Source organism: Pseudopodoces humilis, chromosome 9 (assembly GCF_049639895.1).
Source record: "Pseudopodoces humilis isolate 2021_Gansu_Grassland_sample_001 chromosome 9, ASM4963989v1, whole genome shotgun sequence".
In the NCBI taxonomy this organism is placed as follows: domain Eukaryota; kingdom Metazoa; phylum Chordata; class Aves; order Passeriformes; family Paridae; genus Pseudopodoces; species Pseudopodoces humilis.
The window spans coordinates 7,366,308-7,384,823 of record NC_142208.1 but is presented as its reverse complement, the minus strand read 5'-3'; the positions used below and the strand labels follow the sequence as shown (position 1 = coordinate 7,384,823).

The 18,516-nt window shown below is 40.9% G+C and overlaps 1 protein-coding gene across 22 annotated transcripts in view; it reads right to left on the bottom strand.

Annotated features, from left to right (window-relative positions):
- The window catches only part of ANK3 (ankyrin 3), a 354,155-nt gene that overhangs the window by 38,903 nt on the left and 296,736 nt on the right, over positions 1-18,516 (bottom strand). For 18 of the 22 annotated variants that reach the window (XM_088060035.1, XM_088060039.1, XM_088060034.1 and 15 more), the window contains 9 exons: positions 17,799-18,023; positions 14,602-14,756; positions 7,304-7,515; positions 5,577-5,784; positions 4,952-5,048; positions 3,523-3,751; positions 2,280-2,405; positions 1,400-1,522; positions 885-911 (listed from right to left, as the gene is read on the bottom strand). In XM_088060035.1, coding sequence (XP_087916161.1) covers positions 885-911; positions 1,400-1,522; positions 2,280-2,405; positions 3,523-3,751; positions 4,952-5,048; positions 5,577-5,784; positions 7,304-7,515; positions 14,602-14,756; positions 17,799-18,023 — 1,402 coding nt within the window. The remainder of the gene's footprint in view (positions 1-884; positions 912-1,399; positions 1,523-2,279; positions 2,406-3,522; positions 3,752-4,951; positions 5,049-5,576; positions 5,785-7,303; positions 7,516-14,601; positions 14,757-17,798; positions 18,024-18,516) is intronic. The other 4 variants (XM_088060044.1, XM_088060046.1, XM_088060052.1 and 1 more) reach the window with 1 other exon arrangement.

Below are 18,516 nucleotides of genomic sequence, written 5' to 3'. Positions count from 1 at the left end.
AACCAGTTTGTTTAGAAACAAAACTATTATTATAGCAATAAAATAGCTCACTGGGAACAAATTCTGTGGAGATAAAGTGATGTTTTTACTATTATTATTAAAATTTTTTAACATGTAAGGAATATTTTCGGTTGCATTGTTTGGGGCTTTTTTAGCTATTCTAACCAGTAGGTGACAATTGCTATTTATTTGCCACCGAGAAAAAAAAAATTGCTACCAAGTTAATTGGAAACATCTATGTAGTTTCTTTTATAAGATGATCTCATCTCTAACTACCTCTAATGAGTAAAACCCACTCAATTTTCTGACAATTTAATGTTGAGGTTTCCATGAAACAGTGGATTCTTAAGCTGCAAATATCTGAGGTTTATTTCAAAATAGATTTGAACACAATATTTAGAAATTCCTCTTAGATGGTTTACTTCTTTTGAAATAATCCAGTTTATTTACAGAGGTAAGATATTAAAGGCCACTACTGTAGCCTCAGCAGTATATTTTTCCTTCTCAGAAATACAAGATACTATAGTAGTGTCAGTGTTATTCCAAGAGGTAAAATATTATCCACTAAACTCTTCTTGATTTTACCAAAATTTGACTTGGTCTGATATTACTAAATATAACCTTTTTCAGAAGAAAATTAGTTAAATTTTAGACTGCTTTTATTCAGTGCTTGGTTTAATTTCATAATTTATAATTGTGGGATTATCCATATTTGTGCAGCTCTTCTGTTTTACAACAGCCTATCCAAAGAGGATATGGTTATTTTTCTGTAGGTATCCTTTCAACGCCACCATTAAAAATAGTAGTTTGTTTTTTCCTATAACATACTACTTTTCTTCACTAAATCTGAAGGAAATAAAAACAGAAGACAGCGTTTATATTACCTCATCATCGTGATCTGACTCTGTTTCCTTTTGGTCCCAAGATGCATTGCAGAGACAAGGAATATTATAATGGACAGCAGGGAAAAGAATATCAGGATATGAAAAGGACCAAATTGGGAGCACAAAATGCAAGCTGATTTATAAGGCAAAGCAAATCCAAAATGTCAACACAAAAGAAAAAGAAATCTTACATCCAATGCAAATAAACACGTGACATTACTGAAAGCATAAACCTATGACTTGCAGGCTGAAGCATGAGCTGTAAACAGAATTGTAAAAATTATAGGAGCTTGACACCACAGTAACAAGAGACTTTAAAAGCGTTCTACGTACAAGAAACTGATAAAACATACATTTTAAAAGCCTTTATCATATTCCAAAGCATTCTCATTACTGACAGTTCACAGGGTTTCTTTATGACTAGCAGGAAATAAAAAAAAAGAGACAAAAACTAAAGGAACAAAAATAAATCCAACCCAACCCTAAGAAAAATATTTACTTTTCCAAACAAATACCTTTTTGTGTGCTGGCAGGGTGATATTCAAGTTGCAAACAGCTGTTTGTGGCAGTCCTTTTGTAGTCTTTGGTTCTTTCAAAAATGATAATCGACCACAGGGTTCCTGGCTGGTGTCTCTTACCTAGAAAAGAAATTTTGCTTCAGCATAGTAATATGTAGTAATTCAGAGTCCTAGTACAGGTTTCTAGAATGATTCTCAGAATTTTTATCTACAAGGAGCTTTCTAGTATGTAAAGATTAATAATACCAAGCTGGAGCTCAGCCTGAGGTGCTGAAGAAGAAAATGAGTTACTGGGAAAGAGTTGGGTCAGCCTGAAGCTCCCTGATAGCAAATCCATGCAAGACAAGGTGTTGAGTAAGTCCAGCCAGAGAGTTTCATACTGGGATATTACTGACAGGCACTGTCTCCTCACTTCATTTTATTCTGCCATATTTTGCTCTTGTGTTTACCAAAATGCTTAACAACCTCTTCAGTAGGGCAGCTGTGACAAGGCTAAGGAAAGTGAGCACCCATTCCTGGCCATTTAGAGATGAATGGTCTGCACACACCTTCTGAAGGCTGCTCTGCAGTATACTATGTTACTGAATTCATCTCCTTTGCTGCTCAGTCCCTCAGAAATTGTGATCTACTGTAAATATGTTTGGGCTCCAATTTGAGATATGGTTTTAGTACAAGGTTGTGAATCTGTATCGTGGGTGCTCTGTTGCCAGATCTGCCAGCATTTCTGCCGTGGCTTCAAGAAAAGCACCCTCTCCATGTTATCTATATTAAAAAACTACACTTACATCCCAGGGGCAAGTTTTTCCTAGGGCTGAAAAAAGAGTGTGGAAAGGGAGGAAAGCAGCAGGATAATTTATTTAGTTTATTTTTCTTTTACCTTGATAGAGAATGGCAGTCTATTTTCTTTGAAAGCATAAAAATTAAAAACAAGCTGCTGTCCTCCTTTAGTCAAAGGGGCCAGATTTCCATAGCAATCAACATAAATAGGTTTTCCTTCAAGAACCTATGAAAACAAGAAATAAAAGTCAATAAAACCTGTTTTAATAGTAGGTTCATCCCTATAAGCATCATGATTTCCCCCAATCTTGTTCCTGAGTTTAACACAAGTCCCCATTTGGTTACATTCAACAAATTAGAATAGAATAGAACTGTGTATTATGGCAAGGTATTATGAGTAGAGGGGCACTTTGAAAAACCACAAGCCACCTGACTGGCTTTTCTAAAATAGGAGTGCATATTTTTCTTCAAGAAATAGTAAATTAGGGATTATGTTATGATTTCACCATAAGCCAGTCCTACTCATGACTGTGTGTCTGTAGGGCCAATGCGAAGGAATTCCCTCTGTCTGCAAAGCCCAACCAGGGCTACTTGACAGCATCAAGTGCAAACCCCACTGCAGACTGCACTAGGACATCCCCAAGTCCTCATGCTCCTCTAGTCTTGCCCTGTGGAAGAAGGCCAGTCCTCTGACAGGCTTCCTCCTTGGAGAGCTGTCCCCCAAGAGAAGACAAAACGACTTAGTCACAGTGACTAAGCTGCAGACCCCTTCCTTCTTCGGAATGCCATGTTAACTCCCTGTAAACCACTGGCCTTTTTCCCAATTCTCCCCTTCCCTACAAAAAACCCTGGCTTTTGCCCAGTTCAGTGGAAGTTCATCACTGGCCCCCTTCGCTGAAGCCTGCCAATAAAGGATACTGTGGAATGCTACACGGCCTCCCGTCTCTCATCCACACATCAGCTGGGGTAACCCATGAACGGAGCTGGGCTGATCTAATCTGATCACAACAGAGCTGAAACCACATCTAAAAGAGCTGAACACTTGAAGCCTCAGACCAGGCTCATAGGGGTTACCCCTGGCTGGAAAGTGCCCAAGACCCCTGGGTGGCAGTTCCTTCTGGGACCCCTATCCGGGATAGTCAGCAGCGGTGCCGAGGGTCAGACAGACCTCCAGACCAGCCACCAACATTGCCTTCTTTTGCTCTTCTTTTGAGAAGTTTCATGACATGGCCTCACTGTGAACCTTTATTTAACAGGGCTTGTCATGGCTTTGGCAGGACATGTTGCTACTTGGAAAACACACTGCCCACCTACAAGGAGGAAGCCAGCTGCAAGGAATGTACCTCAATGTCTTTGCTTCTTGCAACTTCCTCAAAGTTCTCTTGTTGTTCCAAAGTTTTGTCCACTTTGTCATCAGTCATGCAGAAGCAGCGCAAATTGGATTCCACAGGGTCATTCATTTTGGCAAATATCACAAACTTTGCCATATAAGGAACACATATTAATTCTCTATAAAGCTGTGTTGCCAGCCCAACAGTCTCTAGTACTTGATGGCAGTCTGCGAGCCAAAATCTGAGTGGGAAAAAGTAAACCATTAAATCAACTTTTCATTATGCTCCAACATTACTTAAGCCTTAAAGAGAAACTATGTCCTGTATCCTTGGTAATTTTGCATGTGTACTGTCCTTGCAGAATTGCCCGAGCTGTAATTTTCCTTCTACTCTCAGTACAGGTTTAACCATGCAGAAATGGGAATACCTGGCAATGAAATGCTGACATACTTATCTGACCCTTTTCACACTGGTGTCTCATAAAACTATCTATCTGAAGGGTCATTTGAAGTCAAAGTGGGGAAATTTAATTTCTTGTGACCACACACAATATATATTGTAATATGCTGATACTTCACTATGCATTTGATTTGCTAAAACAAACACCTTTATAGCACACACAGCAAAATCATCTCCCATTTAGGCTGAACCAAATATGCCCACAGTGAAGTTTCCCAGAGATAGGTGTTATAGTGTTATTTTTCTCATCTAATGATTAAGAGTTGGAAGACAAGTGTGATACAAATCATAAATAATTTATACTTTGTATCAGTCCTTCCCACGCTATTTTAGCCCTGATCTATTTGGTTTTCCAGCAACTCTCTCTCTTTTCATAAAGGTTTTTATAGTTGCAATGTAATTTACTGAATGAAACTCTCTACCTGCTATACCATGAATTTTCTCCACTAGGATATGTGATTTGTACAGATCCTATAAAATGCCTCCAATCAACACATTAAATCCATTAAGTCCATCAAGATTAATTTCAATTCATAATTTTTTTGCAAATTATATTTTTGTGAAAGCAATTTAATATAATTTTCAACTAAAAATCCCACAGCCAGAAATTAAATGTCTTAAATTTTTTAAACAAACACATTTTTATGAATCCTCCCATTTTTTTTTTAATGGGATGAACATTTTAAGCTTTCCCTTTCTGTTGCCATTTACAGAGAAACCAAACCCTGTGTGGCATGGCAGCCCTCAGAGGAACAGGCTGTGTGCCTGCCAGGAGACCCCATCACAGCCAGGCCACAGCTTTGTGTGCAGCCCTGGATGTGTGGGACACTGATAGGCAGTGACAAAGCAGCATCTGGGACATCACCGCTTCATCAGCCTCATGAAAGGCTTCCAGAAATCAAAACACAATCTCACAACCATGCATGGTGTTGATCAAGGGAAGCCACCCCTCAGCTGCAGTTGGCAGGGTCTGTTCCCATACCTGGCAGAAACATTGGTGGTGAAGGAGACACAGTCGTTGGAAAATGTCAGCGGAGTGGTGCCTGTGATATCCTCCCACTGTGCAGGTGAAGTGCCTCCTGTGCAAATACACACCGGGAGATTTCCCTTCAAACACTAAGCACACCGACTGCATAAAGTGTATCTTTATCTCCACACACAGAAAGAGAACCTAGACATTAATGATCTCCAACATGTTATACGTGGCATCACATGTCACACAACAAAAAATGATGTAAGCAAAGAACATACCAACAAGTCAACAGCAACCCCACCTCGATATCAGCTAGGACAGAAATACTTCTGAAAGCTACTTTTACTGACAAGCATGTTTAATAACCAAGACTGAAATTCTTCACACTGGCTAAATATAGACTACTATTTAACATGTGTTGGGAGAGTTCTTTTAGAATGGCATGGGACCAGATACAAAGCTAAGGAAACCAGTGGGAGCCTTGGAAATAACCTCCTCTGGCTCTGCTCAGGAGAGCTGATCTGAACCCCAGTGGCCCAGCACACCAAGGCTCCCTTACTGGAAAGCAGGAGTTGTGAGACTGAGCAGAGCTGCTGCCACAGAAACCTTTGCAAAGAGCAGGATTTTCTCTAACCTGTAATGCTACATAGGAGTCGAAGGCTGGGAGTTGTGTCTCCTTTGTACCCGTTGGTTACTCCTTCTCCTGATGGAGGTGGCACAGGAATTGTCATGGTTATTGGCTTATGGAATTTTCTTCTTCTGGGCTCCACAGTGACAATAGGACTGAATGTTGCTTTGTTTCCAAGGATTTTTTTGACAATCTCTTCTGGAACTGGTTGAGCCTGTCAACATAGGGAATATACTTAAACTAGAGCTAAAAACTGCTTATAGACATGCAGAATTATTTTCTAAATTATAATTCTACTTTCTTTATATTTTCTGTAGAATTTTTCCCCCCAGGAAGCCTTCTCAAGGGTGATTATTAGTGAAATTCTTGTTTAGTTTTTATTCAACAACTTATTTCCGATTTCCTAATCACTAAATGGTACAGCTAAACTTTAAATCTCAGAAGGTTCCTTGCCGTATTTGCTGAGAGTTTTTCATAGCATGTTTGGTTTTGTTCTTAATTTACAGTGATTAGTGACATTACAATTTCAAAACACAAAAACAAGCCTATTTTGCACTTGAGAAGTGAGGACTAAATACTGTCTCCTGGAGCTCATGGACAATTCTTACATCTCTGACAAACACAGATTCATGCTCTTGAGGAACACTGCACTCCAACTGACCTGTGTACTCAGTGCTTCCTGTGATTATTAGAAAGAAATACTTATTTGGGTCAAAATCACAAAGAATGCATGAAGTTATAGATAGACGTATAGATAAATTTTCTACAGTCAAAAGTGACAGACATGCTAATGGGACTTAGCATCCATTTGCCTTTTCAATTTCTTTTTTTTAAACTTTCGAGTCTGTTTCAATCAGGCTGACCCATGACTTGCTATTATTCAAATTGCAGAGTGCACTGATATGCAGAGAATATGCAATTATACTGCAGTCTCAGCAGTCACAACACTACATACAGAGATGTCATACTTCCTTCACACTGGAGAGCTCTGGGAAGGCAACTGTAGAACCAGAACAGCAGAGCTTCCGTTTTCTCAAGATTAATCATCTTGAGATGTGAAATATCTTTAACAGCAGTGTTTCAGCATGACTTTCAAGCACTGCAACTCAACCCAGCATCTCTTTTTCATTGCCCATCAGTCCTGTAATACTATTAAGGAAACTTTAAGTGATAACAAACTGAACTCAAAGATGCCTCCTATTCCTATGGAATATTTCTCCACTTTCTGTGCAGTTTGTTTAAGCAGAGTTTAAGCTATTTGCTCTTCCAGATTTCACTTCTACAAATGCCAGTGGTGAACGTCCTAATACCCAGAAGATGTACATTGGAGGTTTTTGACCAAGTAACAGCTGGCAATCAGCTACATGTAATCCCTACCAAACACATTCCTGTGGCAGAGGGTAGCCCTGTGACCCTGTTCACAAGCTGCTGCTTTGCCACAGAAGACAGGGACTGTGGCTGTAAGAGTTGCTGGGACTATGATGGCTCTAGGTCTTTGCTTTCCTCTCTCCATTCCTGGAATGCTAAGCAATAATCATGGAGGTGATTCAAGGGGAGCTGATCTTTTGCTGCAGGGAGGAGGATTGTGCCTGAGCCTCGGCGACACTGAGAGCACCCAGGCAGACTTGTGCCAACTCAGACCTCAGGTGTGAAAAAGCCCCTTGTAGCTGCAGCTTCCAGTCTCGCGAATCAAGACAGATGAACTTAGAGATGCTGCACTAAAGCATCTTTACCTGGAGCCCCACGCGGATTCTCTTGGTCAGAGCCCCCTCGGGGAAGGAGGCCTGGACACGTGGCACCGTGGTGCTGCTCAGCACCCCGCCCTCGGGGCCGATCTGGTTACTCTCCTGCTTGATCCGGGAAACCACTGCGAAGTACTGGGGGAAATCCTTGGTGACAATCCTGCAGATTCGCTTCTTCTCCAGTTCCTCCACACTATCCAGCTCTGGAGGCACAAGACAGGTAAAATGTTTAGGCATCCCCTGCCCAGGTTCATCCCATACACACCTGTGAGTCTGGGGCTTTGAATAAGCCTTAAAATGCCTAAGAAAATTGGGGGGTTTATTATTATTTATTTATTACAGGACTAATAAAAATGCCATTCAGTGCTATCAATTATCAAACTCTGTTATTTCTGTGAACTTTTGTATATAATGTCAAATCTTGACAATAAGGACCAACAGCAACAGACAAAAAGACTTGCTAGGACACCTAAGTAGCTGGGTGCAACAGTCTCTGCAGCAGCAGGTGCCACAGAATGGCAGGTTTTTCACACAGACAGAAGTCCAAGGAGGGCTGAAAGAGATAGTCAAACTTCTTCCCTCTCTCATTTCTATCTGATCTTATAGCTCCAAATTACTCCCAGCCTCTTTCCCCATATAGTTCTGTAATAAAGAAAACCACAGGAGATCACAGTCAGTTCATGACCTATCTGTTCATGTCAGGTGCACAATCCAGAACTTGGTCACCTAAGGCACTTGAGACAGTTATTGCCCAGACTGGCATCCAAAAAACCCTGACCAGACACCAAGCTCTCTATGAAACTGTGGAAGTGACAGAGCTGCCTTATGGATGCTAACTGTGAAGCAGGGAGCATGGTGCCTGTGAAAATTACAGGCCACATAGCTTTCTCAGTCTTGTCTGGGAAAGTGGCCTGGGAATTCATAAAGAGGAATTAAAACAATCCTCAGAGATAGAAGACAGCCTTGCAGGTGCTGTTTGTCTGTTCCTTGTTTTCTTGCAAGAGAAGGTCAAGGGGTGGTGTACCCCACTGACCAATGATGGTGATGTGTTAGCTTACTAACCAATAAGAGTTTTCTTTTCTGTACTTTTCACGTATCGGTCTATAAAAAAGACCTGAGGTAATAAACCGAGATAAATTCTCCAGTTCGAGTCCACAAGAGAGTCTGTGTCGTTCTTCTCACTGTTCCTAATAGAGCGACACTGCCTCCCAGCACTACCACTACCAAGAGCAAGCTTCCCTTACACATCAGGATTCCAGCCATTTGGTTATCTACCCCAAATTAACTGCAGTGTGTCCCTCACTTCCTAGAGAACCTTAATGCATCCTCAGATACAACTGAAACAGTCAGGTCATCAACCATTAGTGCTCTCAGCCACATTCCCAGTTTGTAGGGTCACCAGAGCTCAGAAAGGTGCATAGAGTACCTATTCCTATTAATTAGTTAAGCATGTGACATAGTTTTCCCCACATATGCACTGGGGGAAACTCTGTGATACAACAAAAATATAACAACTTTTGCAAATGTATGTATATATGTATATATATACATACATATATATGTTTGCACTGGTGCCCCAAACACATTGGTGAAATCCCTGTGATAGAAACACCATACACAAATGGAGATAATAATGTAACTGACATGCATTTCTCCTTGTAACTTCTTGCACTTAGCCTTTTTACCTCTGGTAATTGGGTTTCATTGCAGCACTCCACAAATTTCAGCTCTTATTTTCCTCCTTAAAAAGCAAATTTCTAAATAAAGTTTGTTCCTCAAAAGATGACATTTTTATTAGATCCAGCAAGAGAAAGCAGGAAGACCAGAAAAAATACTAAGACAAAAGACACTTGTAAAATACTTTGTGACTGAGACATTTTTCTCCTCTAAACATGTAAGCTCAACTATAGTTCCAAAAGAATTAGAATGCAAATTTGGTAAAATGTCAGTTTTCCATTTTAAAACATTCAGCAGGTAGTTTGGATTAATCACAGTGTTGCTGTGGATCATGTGTACCTACCAGAAGTGGGTAATTTCTTATCATAATGTCAGCTTCCATTTACTTTGACTCAGAGATTGATATCTGAAGCCCTCTAATGAATTAGGCACTCTGCCTGAAGCCTCTGGAAGCAATGGCTTGTGCAGGACACAAACTGAATTCTTAGACTCCCAGGCAGGCATAATCTTGACTGGTAAATCCTAATCATCTCCTGATGATTGCTAGAGAAAAAAATCACTGTAAAATGCTTACAGAGGTGAAGGTTAATTAAAGTTTTCCTGAAGTAGAAAAATAGTGATTTGTACAAGAACATTTCAAAGTCCTTTGAACTTGGTAGGCACTCTCCTTTAGAGGGGGAAGATGGGAAGATAAGAGTGGCAGAACAGTCAGGCATGGAGAGGAGTTGGACTATATATAGGGAGGTTATGTTTGGATGATACATATGTAAGCTTCTGTATGAAGCTGCCCTCTAACAGAAAAAAAAAAAAAAATTATGATGAGCAATCAAGCTATCTCTCTTACTGCCTGAGAAATGCAGCGTTAGCATGACTGGCCTAATGAAATGGGAAAAACTAGTCCTGAGAGAGGTTATGTTTCCCAAACACACCTCATGCATTTTACAGAGGGAGATATCATCATTACAATTTTCCTCAGCTGTGGACACTTCATTCCTGTGGGCAAAATGTTTCAATTTAAAATCCTGAAGCATTTTTTGATTAGATGGTTGGGTTTTGGAGGGAAGGGGGTTTCAGCCATAGAGAAGTATGCTGTACCCCCCATCATACAGACAGGGATAGCAAAGCACGGCGAGGCAAAGCAGAAAAGTTAGTGGCAGAACTGGGAAGAATCTCCCAATGTCACTCTCTCCCAGGCTTGCGCTAACAGCCCAAGAACCCTTACAGCCATTCAGCTTTAGTGAAACAAGAGAAAAGTATTGTGAATATAATGTGTGCCGAAGTCTTCTCCTGCCAACCATGTGTATGGTTCACTTATCCTGCCATGGTTTGGTGTCTGATCTTCCACAGGAGTGATGGAGAAGAGACAGAGAGAGAAGGATGGAGGAAAAGAACATCACAGCTCCCCACCTGTTGGTGCATGCTACCACATGAAGGTTAAGGCTGTAGGACAGAAGAGGAACCCAGCCACTTCCTCCAAGATCAGAGAGGGATCACAGGCTGTCTCAGGTCAAGGAAAGCAATCACAGCAGTTGTCTCTGGTGAGAGGCAGCTGTGGATCAAGTTCATCCACATCTAATACCTTTTCTTTTTAACTTTCAGATAAGGTAACACAGAGCAAGAATCTTCTGACTCGAAATAGAGTAAGACAAGTCACAGAACACCTGGCTGTTTCATGAGCTTCAAGGTGACTGTGCACCTCTGGTTTCCCTTGCCAGGGCCTCAAAAGAATTTTGCTAGCACTGAAATAGCAAATCTCACCTGTACCTCCCAGACTGAACAGCTCTCTGAGTTGTATAACCCTCTCTCAGTCCTGGCCAGAGCGGAGCTGACCTTGTCACTGTGCACAGACCACAGGATGGGGTGAGCACAGGATCCCAGGTCTTCCCATAGAGAGATGTGGCCATTAGGGAATTGCTGCACTAAATGCATAGCATGCAGGAGGCAGCTTCCTCATGGGGAAACATACAGGAGGGGGATGGAGGCAGGAGAGCACATGGCAAGGGGCAAGGAGAAACTGAGGGCAGGAAGACGCTGGTAACCAGACTCACACTTGCAGCCTCAGTGCTTCACACACATAACTAGACACTCCCAGTGCCACAAGGATGTTTCACCCTCAAATAAGGTAATGTCCTTTATGACTGTTTTTGTGCAGCCTTTTATCTTGCCATTCACAACATACAGTTTAACAGCAATATGTTTAAAAACTTTCCTTGGAAATGTGGCAAAATCACTGCAGAGTGATTTATGGTGGTATTTTAAACTTTAAGCATATACAAGGTCACACTCTGGTTTGATCTGTTATGTAAAAACTCCTGCTTCCCATCTGAAACCACACTGTAGCTTGCAGCTGCAAGCACACTGTAGCCCCAAACATTTGCATTTCTTGGCTCATTCCCTAGGTTGCAAATGAGTTTTAAAAAAAATTAGCTACCCCAATGTGCACATTTGTGCCCACAATTTGTCTACAGGTACCTGTAAAGGGTGCAGGAATGTTAATAGCAAGCAGAAGTTATATATAAAAGGAGCCTGTCTGAAAACATAATGTATTTACCAATTACAACACAGAGAGCTTCTTCCTAAGAAAATAATAAATTTAAAAAATACATATATTTTATTTGATTCAAGTATAAATAAATGAAATATGGCCAAGAGCTGTGTTTGGAGCCACACTCCTCCTGCTCCTGAAAATGCCAAATTCCCTGTATTCCCTCAGCGCTGTATTTGCCTAACTACAGTACCATCCTTAAAATAAAACCTATTTAAGCAGAAACTCGACTGCACCAAAGAAAAACAGGCTCTTTACATCATTGTTCTCTCACAATAATAACCCAAAAGTTCTGCTGCTATTTAATCCTGCATTAGCCCTGGAGCAGTGCCTCCTGCTCGGGATTATCTGGGGTCTAGGACGAGGTTTCCCAGCAGATGGTGCTGCTTCCAGCACAGAGCGGGTTTTTTGCAGTCCCCACGGAGGGCAGGGAGCCAGGATGTCCTTGCTCTCATCCCTAGCTAAGTGGAGAGCAAAACGGAACAAGACACAGGAGCAAACTGCGCATTAAGGACCTGCGAATTAAGGTCTGATTGCCCTCCTTCAGTACACAGGTAGGAAAGGATTTGTGATCGCAGCAGCTTTGACAGAGAAAGGACCAGCTGCTTTTAACAGAAAATGGGCACTCCTGCAGCACCTCGTGGCACTTAGAGATGATTATGCAGATGAGTTTTCTTGCAAAGACGCACTAAATTTCTCTAAATGACTATATGGTTGCTTTTGATTAAAACTAAAGCTTGCTTCTGCCTCCAGAGCTCATACCTGGAAATAAACTTGTTTCAAAGTTCATGTCTTCTGAGATGTAAGATACTCCCCCAGAGCCAAGTCTGACTGTGGTATTTTGTAACAAACCAGTAAAAGTTCAGATTTAAAAAACCCAACCCACTCAAGTCTACAAATTTGCAATTTTTTGGCCATTGCTTGGAAGACCTTTTACATTTACATTGTCATTTAAGGAGAGCGGAATTCTGTCAAAAACCTTGCACTATTTTAATGCAGGGTGGGTTTTTTAAAATTTTGTCTTCTTAGCTAGAGAAGGATTAAGCAAAAATTAACTGAACAAATAATCAATACAGTGGATGTGTCTGCAGTATTTCTTCTCCTTTTCCTCTCACGAATGGTTGCCTGGATTTGTAAAAGCTATTCCTAACTTTGGCTTTTAAGGCATCAAATATTTTCACTCTAACAGAATAATGTCCATCATACTCCATGTGATTACTTGGCTGCACTTATACCCACTAACCTCAAACAGCAGTTCCCCAGAAGGAAAGAGCCTCCTGAAACCCTCAGTAGATAAGAAAGTTGTCCTATGGCTCCATATTGTGAAGCTTACTGTTTTAGGCTCTAAGTACTGAGGGCTTCATGCCCACCTCTCTCAAAGTGTTTTTATTTATTGAGCTCGTCTCTGTAAATTGTTAATTTATGCATGTGAACTCTTTTTCATAAGTGTTGCAAGCTGCAGCAATTCCGAACAATACTTCTGTGCCCAGATTTCCTACCCCCAAATCAAACTAAGTTCAGTTTGAAAAGCACATGAAGCAAATAAGCAAGCTGCTGATCAGGGCTGACTACCTCACCCCTGTCAAGGCACCACTACTTCACCCAAACACCAAACCATCACTTCTGATCCCATGCCAGTTTGCAGAGAAGGAGGGGCAATGGTGAGATTTTTCTTTTTCAAAGACTACAACTACTGCATTCAATCCTGCAGCAATCATAATTCCCCAAGCCATACTATCCTGGACCATGTCCATCTCTTGTCTGTTCCACTGCTTTTAGGTACCCTTCTGTGATGAGGTTTATTTTATTTTTCCAAATCCACTGACAAAACATACACAGTGTTTCTGTCCTCCTGTTTGGTTGGTTCTATTATATTTAGAAATAAATAGCTACAATAGATCATCATAAAACAAGCAGATCTTTGCTATTCCTCTGTGTTTGTACAAGCTCAGGTGCAGCACAAATACTTCAAAGTGAAACCTTTCCTGTTGTCCCATTCCCAGAAGATCTGGAAATCAGTAAAAATGTTGTATTTCAGATACCCAGGGAGACCCTCACAACAGCACAACTCTCCATGTTCCCAAGGCATACCTTTTGCTGAGGCTGCCCTCATCAAAAAAGGAGAGGCAGAAATCAAAGGCAGAACTCCCCCACAGACACCTCTCAGAGCTTCCATCCACAGCCTCATCATTTCCTTCACATGCTTTTGCTGATAATGAAAGAACTTTCCTGCAGCTTGTACCCGAACATGCTACGACTTTCTGTGGGTTATCCAGGAAAAATCCTGTGGATAAACCCTTACAGAAATCAAAGTTCACACCACAAACTGTTTCATTCACACTCAGACGCAAAGAGCTCAAGCAATGATTTAGCACAAGTACTGAAAAATGCTAGCTAAGGAAAGAAAGCAGTGGTACCAAGGAATCACTGCAGCCCCATTTTTCTTTGCCCACCATTTTTCTTCTGGGGCCATCTGTGATCTGTGAGCATCTTCTGATGGATTTGTACAGCTGTGTCCCCTCATCTTGAGGGACTCTTGCATCAACAGCAATGCTCAAGCCAAACAAGGGAGCCAAACAAGACTTCCCAGATGGGCATCAGGCAGACAGGTTGTGTACTTGTGGGAGGCAATCTCTAACAACACCGTTTGAAATAAGAATACTCTACAGGCCAAGCTCTGAGTCTGTGGGAAGGTCCCATACAGCTGATATTTACACTTCATCATTCGTTTGGAATGACCTTCCCATGGCCCTGCCTCAGCAGCAGAGGCACATGTACCTCAAGCTGGGTATTATTCTCAAATTTATGCTGGAAAGAACTGTGCAAGCTCTGCTTAAACTTGGCAAGACTTCAGACCAAAATTCACCACTCATTTCACTGGATGTCTCCAGGCCACTGCAGAACAATTTCTCCTTACACTCTTTCCATTAGTTTAACATGGAACACACACTGTATTCCCTGAAGTCAGACATCCTCTGCACTGTTTTATTTTAGTTTGCTTTAGTCAGCCCATATTAGCAAGCCTTCAAAAAGGCAAGGCTAGCTAAAGCTTTGAGAAAATATTTACCTTCATCCATGCCATTGAGTATTTCAGTTAAATCTTCATGTTTGCTGTCATACTGGTGCTCTTTCCACGTTTCACCATTCTCACTTCGGAGTACGATCAGTTCTCTTTCCTTGCCTCGCATTGATCCAAAATGTGGGATTTCCACTATGACAGGGCTAGAGAAAAAGGAATCATGTTATTTTTAACCCTATATTTCCTCACTGCCCTTAATTTCCTATGGGTCCTCAAGAAAACTAGAGTCATTTTAAATAGTTAATACTATTAGAGTAAAAATGGTTTTAAAATTGCCAAAGCTGCACAATCCTTTATCATTTAAACTATATTAATGGATAAATTGAAAATCCTAATATATAGTTTGTTTTTAGTGCAAATCTTTTGAAATATCTGCCTCCATGAAAAAAACAGTGGCAACTTTTAGAAAGAAGAGTTCTCCTTGCTCATTTATCCCAGGCTGCGGGTTATCCAACCTGCCTCCAGCACACAGCGCTGCTGACTCTTAACTGGCATTAGCATTGTCAAAATTCGGATTCGGCTCAGAGAGTTTGAAGGGACAAAGTCGGTTCAGAAGCAGTCTGGCTGTCCCAGTGCATGCAACAGCCACTGACTGTAACAGGAACCATGCATTTATGTAGATTTTGAACTTAAAACTAAGTCCCACAGTTTTCAAAGCTCCCTCTGGCTCTCTGTTGATGCAGCTCCTGTGAAATAAGAAATTGTTTTTCTTTAGCTCCACTTTCTGGTTCTCATGCCCAGCATCACAGCTGCAACCTCTGCACGGCAAACATCACTGGGGAATCATTAGATCCTTTCAGCACGGATTTCTCTGGGTTTAGCAACATCACGACCACATTTATATTAGCTACTGTCAAACATTTTGGGGGGAAGGAAAGGGAATGAGAAGGTGGTTAATAATACACCTATGTCACCAGACAATGTACCTTCAACAGAGGACTGCAAGTGCATTACTGAACATTGTATGAACAACCAACAGAAACCACCATTCACTTCATGTGCCATTCCTCAACAAAACAAACACTGTTGCCAAACACTTCACAGGCAGGATATGCATTTTAAAGTATGCTAAGACAAACCGACTGAAATCACACAGTAAGTGAACATTTATGGATTATGCAGCTTTAAGACATTTAAATAGACAGTATCATTATTTTCCTACAGAGGTTGTAAAGGGTTTAACTGCTTTGTAACAACTTGGTTTAAAAGCAGCATCACATGATGGGAGAAGTGTGCAGCATTTCTGTGGTACTGTACGTCTGCCAGGTGTTGGGTGCATTAACCAATCCATCACTTGAGCATGAAATCACAACAGCCATCATGGGGAAAAACAAACTAGCTTGAGACCCAGTTTGCACGTTAAATTCCCAGGGAGAAGAGTTAGTCTTTTTTGCCCCATGAAAATGATAAAAAGAGTTAACACATATTTTAGATGCTTTTAGGAACACCCAGTATATTTTTCAAGTCTCCAGTTCATTAACAAAAAAGCAGGAATGTAGCTGCTCTCTCCCATTGTGCACAGCAAGAAAATAACAAAATTTCAAATACATTGCTTAAGATATTTACTCTCTAGTTCAAAAAGAGCACAAGCTGAAAACTAATGCTGTAGTACAATCTTTGCAGGCTAATATTTCAGATACTGTCTCTGTAAATATTTAGAAACTACACAATTTTGTGCATGACATTTACAGTGAGAAGGTATTGAACAGGTTTGGAACACCAAACACTCACCAATATTTTGAAAACCTAATGCAATAAATTTCACAATATGGTTTGAAAACAACAGTCAAAAACATACGGAAACATTCTTACATATTTAGACTATACACTGCAGTCCCTTTGGGTAGCATACTTGGCTTTGTAAATTTATTTTAACAAGCCGCCTCTTGCAGGTTGAAAAGATCCAATCTTGCTGAATCAATTCGTTCACTTGATAACATTTTTTTCTGAATAATCTTTCATAAGTAATGGGCTTTATGAGATCACATTTTACAAATGTTCTTCCCAAAACAGTCTCACTTGAGGCCTGTAAATACCTTCTCTACCACAGGGTTGAACTTAAAGGACTGCCACTGTGTATTAAAATGTATTTAATGCAGTAGAAACACTTCAAATTTAAAGAATTACAAAAAGCACAGAAGTTATGAAAGCAGAATGCTGGCAGTGAATTTTACATGCCTATAAGCACAAGGTAGTAGCAGAGCTATATTAAATCAAGCCACTATGATTTTCTTTCAGTGACATAAATCAACTGAAAGTTTTTGGAAACTTAAAAAAAAATAATGGGAATAACAAAAAATTGGAAACAAAATAAAAACTGTAGACATTCTGTATCTTTTCCGTACATATCCTACCCAATAAATTTTGTTCCTTGTGGACCAAGCTGCAGGATTCGGCTAACCATGCTCTCGCCCTCATTTAGAGGGGGAGGACTTTTAGGAAGATGCAGTTTACTGAATAACATCCATGCAGCAGGAAGAGAAACGAGAAGGGGAAATTAGGAACAAGCTGTCATTCCCAACAGAACCAGCAGTTTACACCAGGGTGCCACTTATGGTAATGAACAAAATTTATAATTAGGAGAAAAAAGGCCACATCATAGTGGATTGTTTTCCCTATTTTAAGCTTTAAAAGTAGTCAGTTCCTACCACTGGTACTACTCATGGCACCACTCTATGGTAGGTGCTCTGCTGTCAGTCCAAGTGGTTTTGCTCCACAAGACAGAGACAGGCAGCTCCCAGCAACTCCAGAGGGAGTCTTGCGCATGTTGGGAACAGAGCTCAGTATCTGGGTCCCTGTGGGTCTCTCTAGGACAATTCTTTGTGATAGCTCTGTTTCTCTAAATACTCTACAAGCAAGAGGGTCAAAACCTGCTCTGGGTTTTCAGTGTGTGACTCCTCCTGACTTCCAATGCAGGGTTGTATGAGTAGATGGGGATGGGACCTGGCCTTTCCATGGCTTTCCTTACCTTCAGCTCCATCCTGCAGTTATCAAAGAGGCAAAACTCTTCTTAAAATGCAAGGGTTCTTTCCAGAAAGAATGGCAGGTTAGCGCTTTTTAATTTTTTAAGTAGCCTGTGTTACAGGCTCAGATGAAGTAGAGTCAATGTTTAGCTACCTAGATCCACAGGATAAAGGGAATGAAAGGTGTGACATGAGCATAAACAAACTCACAGAACAACTCACCCTAAAAACTGTGCCCCTGCTGGCCCCATTTCTACAAGTCGACTTGCCAATCCTTCTCCTTCAACCATGGGTGGTGGGCTGGCCAGTTTGTGCCTCTTTACCAGGCGGCAGGTGATGCGGGTGGGTGCCGTGCACTTCCGCGGTGGGATGATTATCCTCATGCCATGGTGCCGACTGCCCCTCATTGAACCCCCACGTGCATCCACCATAAAACTAACCAGGAAACTGCACAAAAAAGAAAACACATCAATGAAAATCATCACAAAACAAGCAGAAGATCAGCAAAAAGGCAGCAGACACAGACTTTAAAACATTAGAAAAGCCATCCCAGTCATCTAAACTAAAAAGAACATGAAGATCCTTTTAGAATTTGGACTTGCATATATTAACAACTGGTTATCAAAAGCAGGAATTGCTAAAGCTCTAGCAACTTAATGGTGAAATGACACATTCTACTGAGCAATTTGGATTAAAAGTAGTGTCAAGTAATACACTACACAAGTAGTGTACTAGTAGTGGTTTGTTAGAATTTTAAAACATCCCTTTGTTGCTGTTAGCTCTACTGTCCACAAATGAGAGTAATTAGCCTCACATGCATAAAGCAACCAGACAATGTAGAAAAAGGAGAATCAAAAGTGCTTATTACTTTTGGAACCTCAGTCTTTAAAATCTCCCCACTGTTTCATTTGCAAATACTCCTGATGGCTGTCAGAGCAAG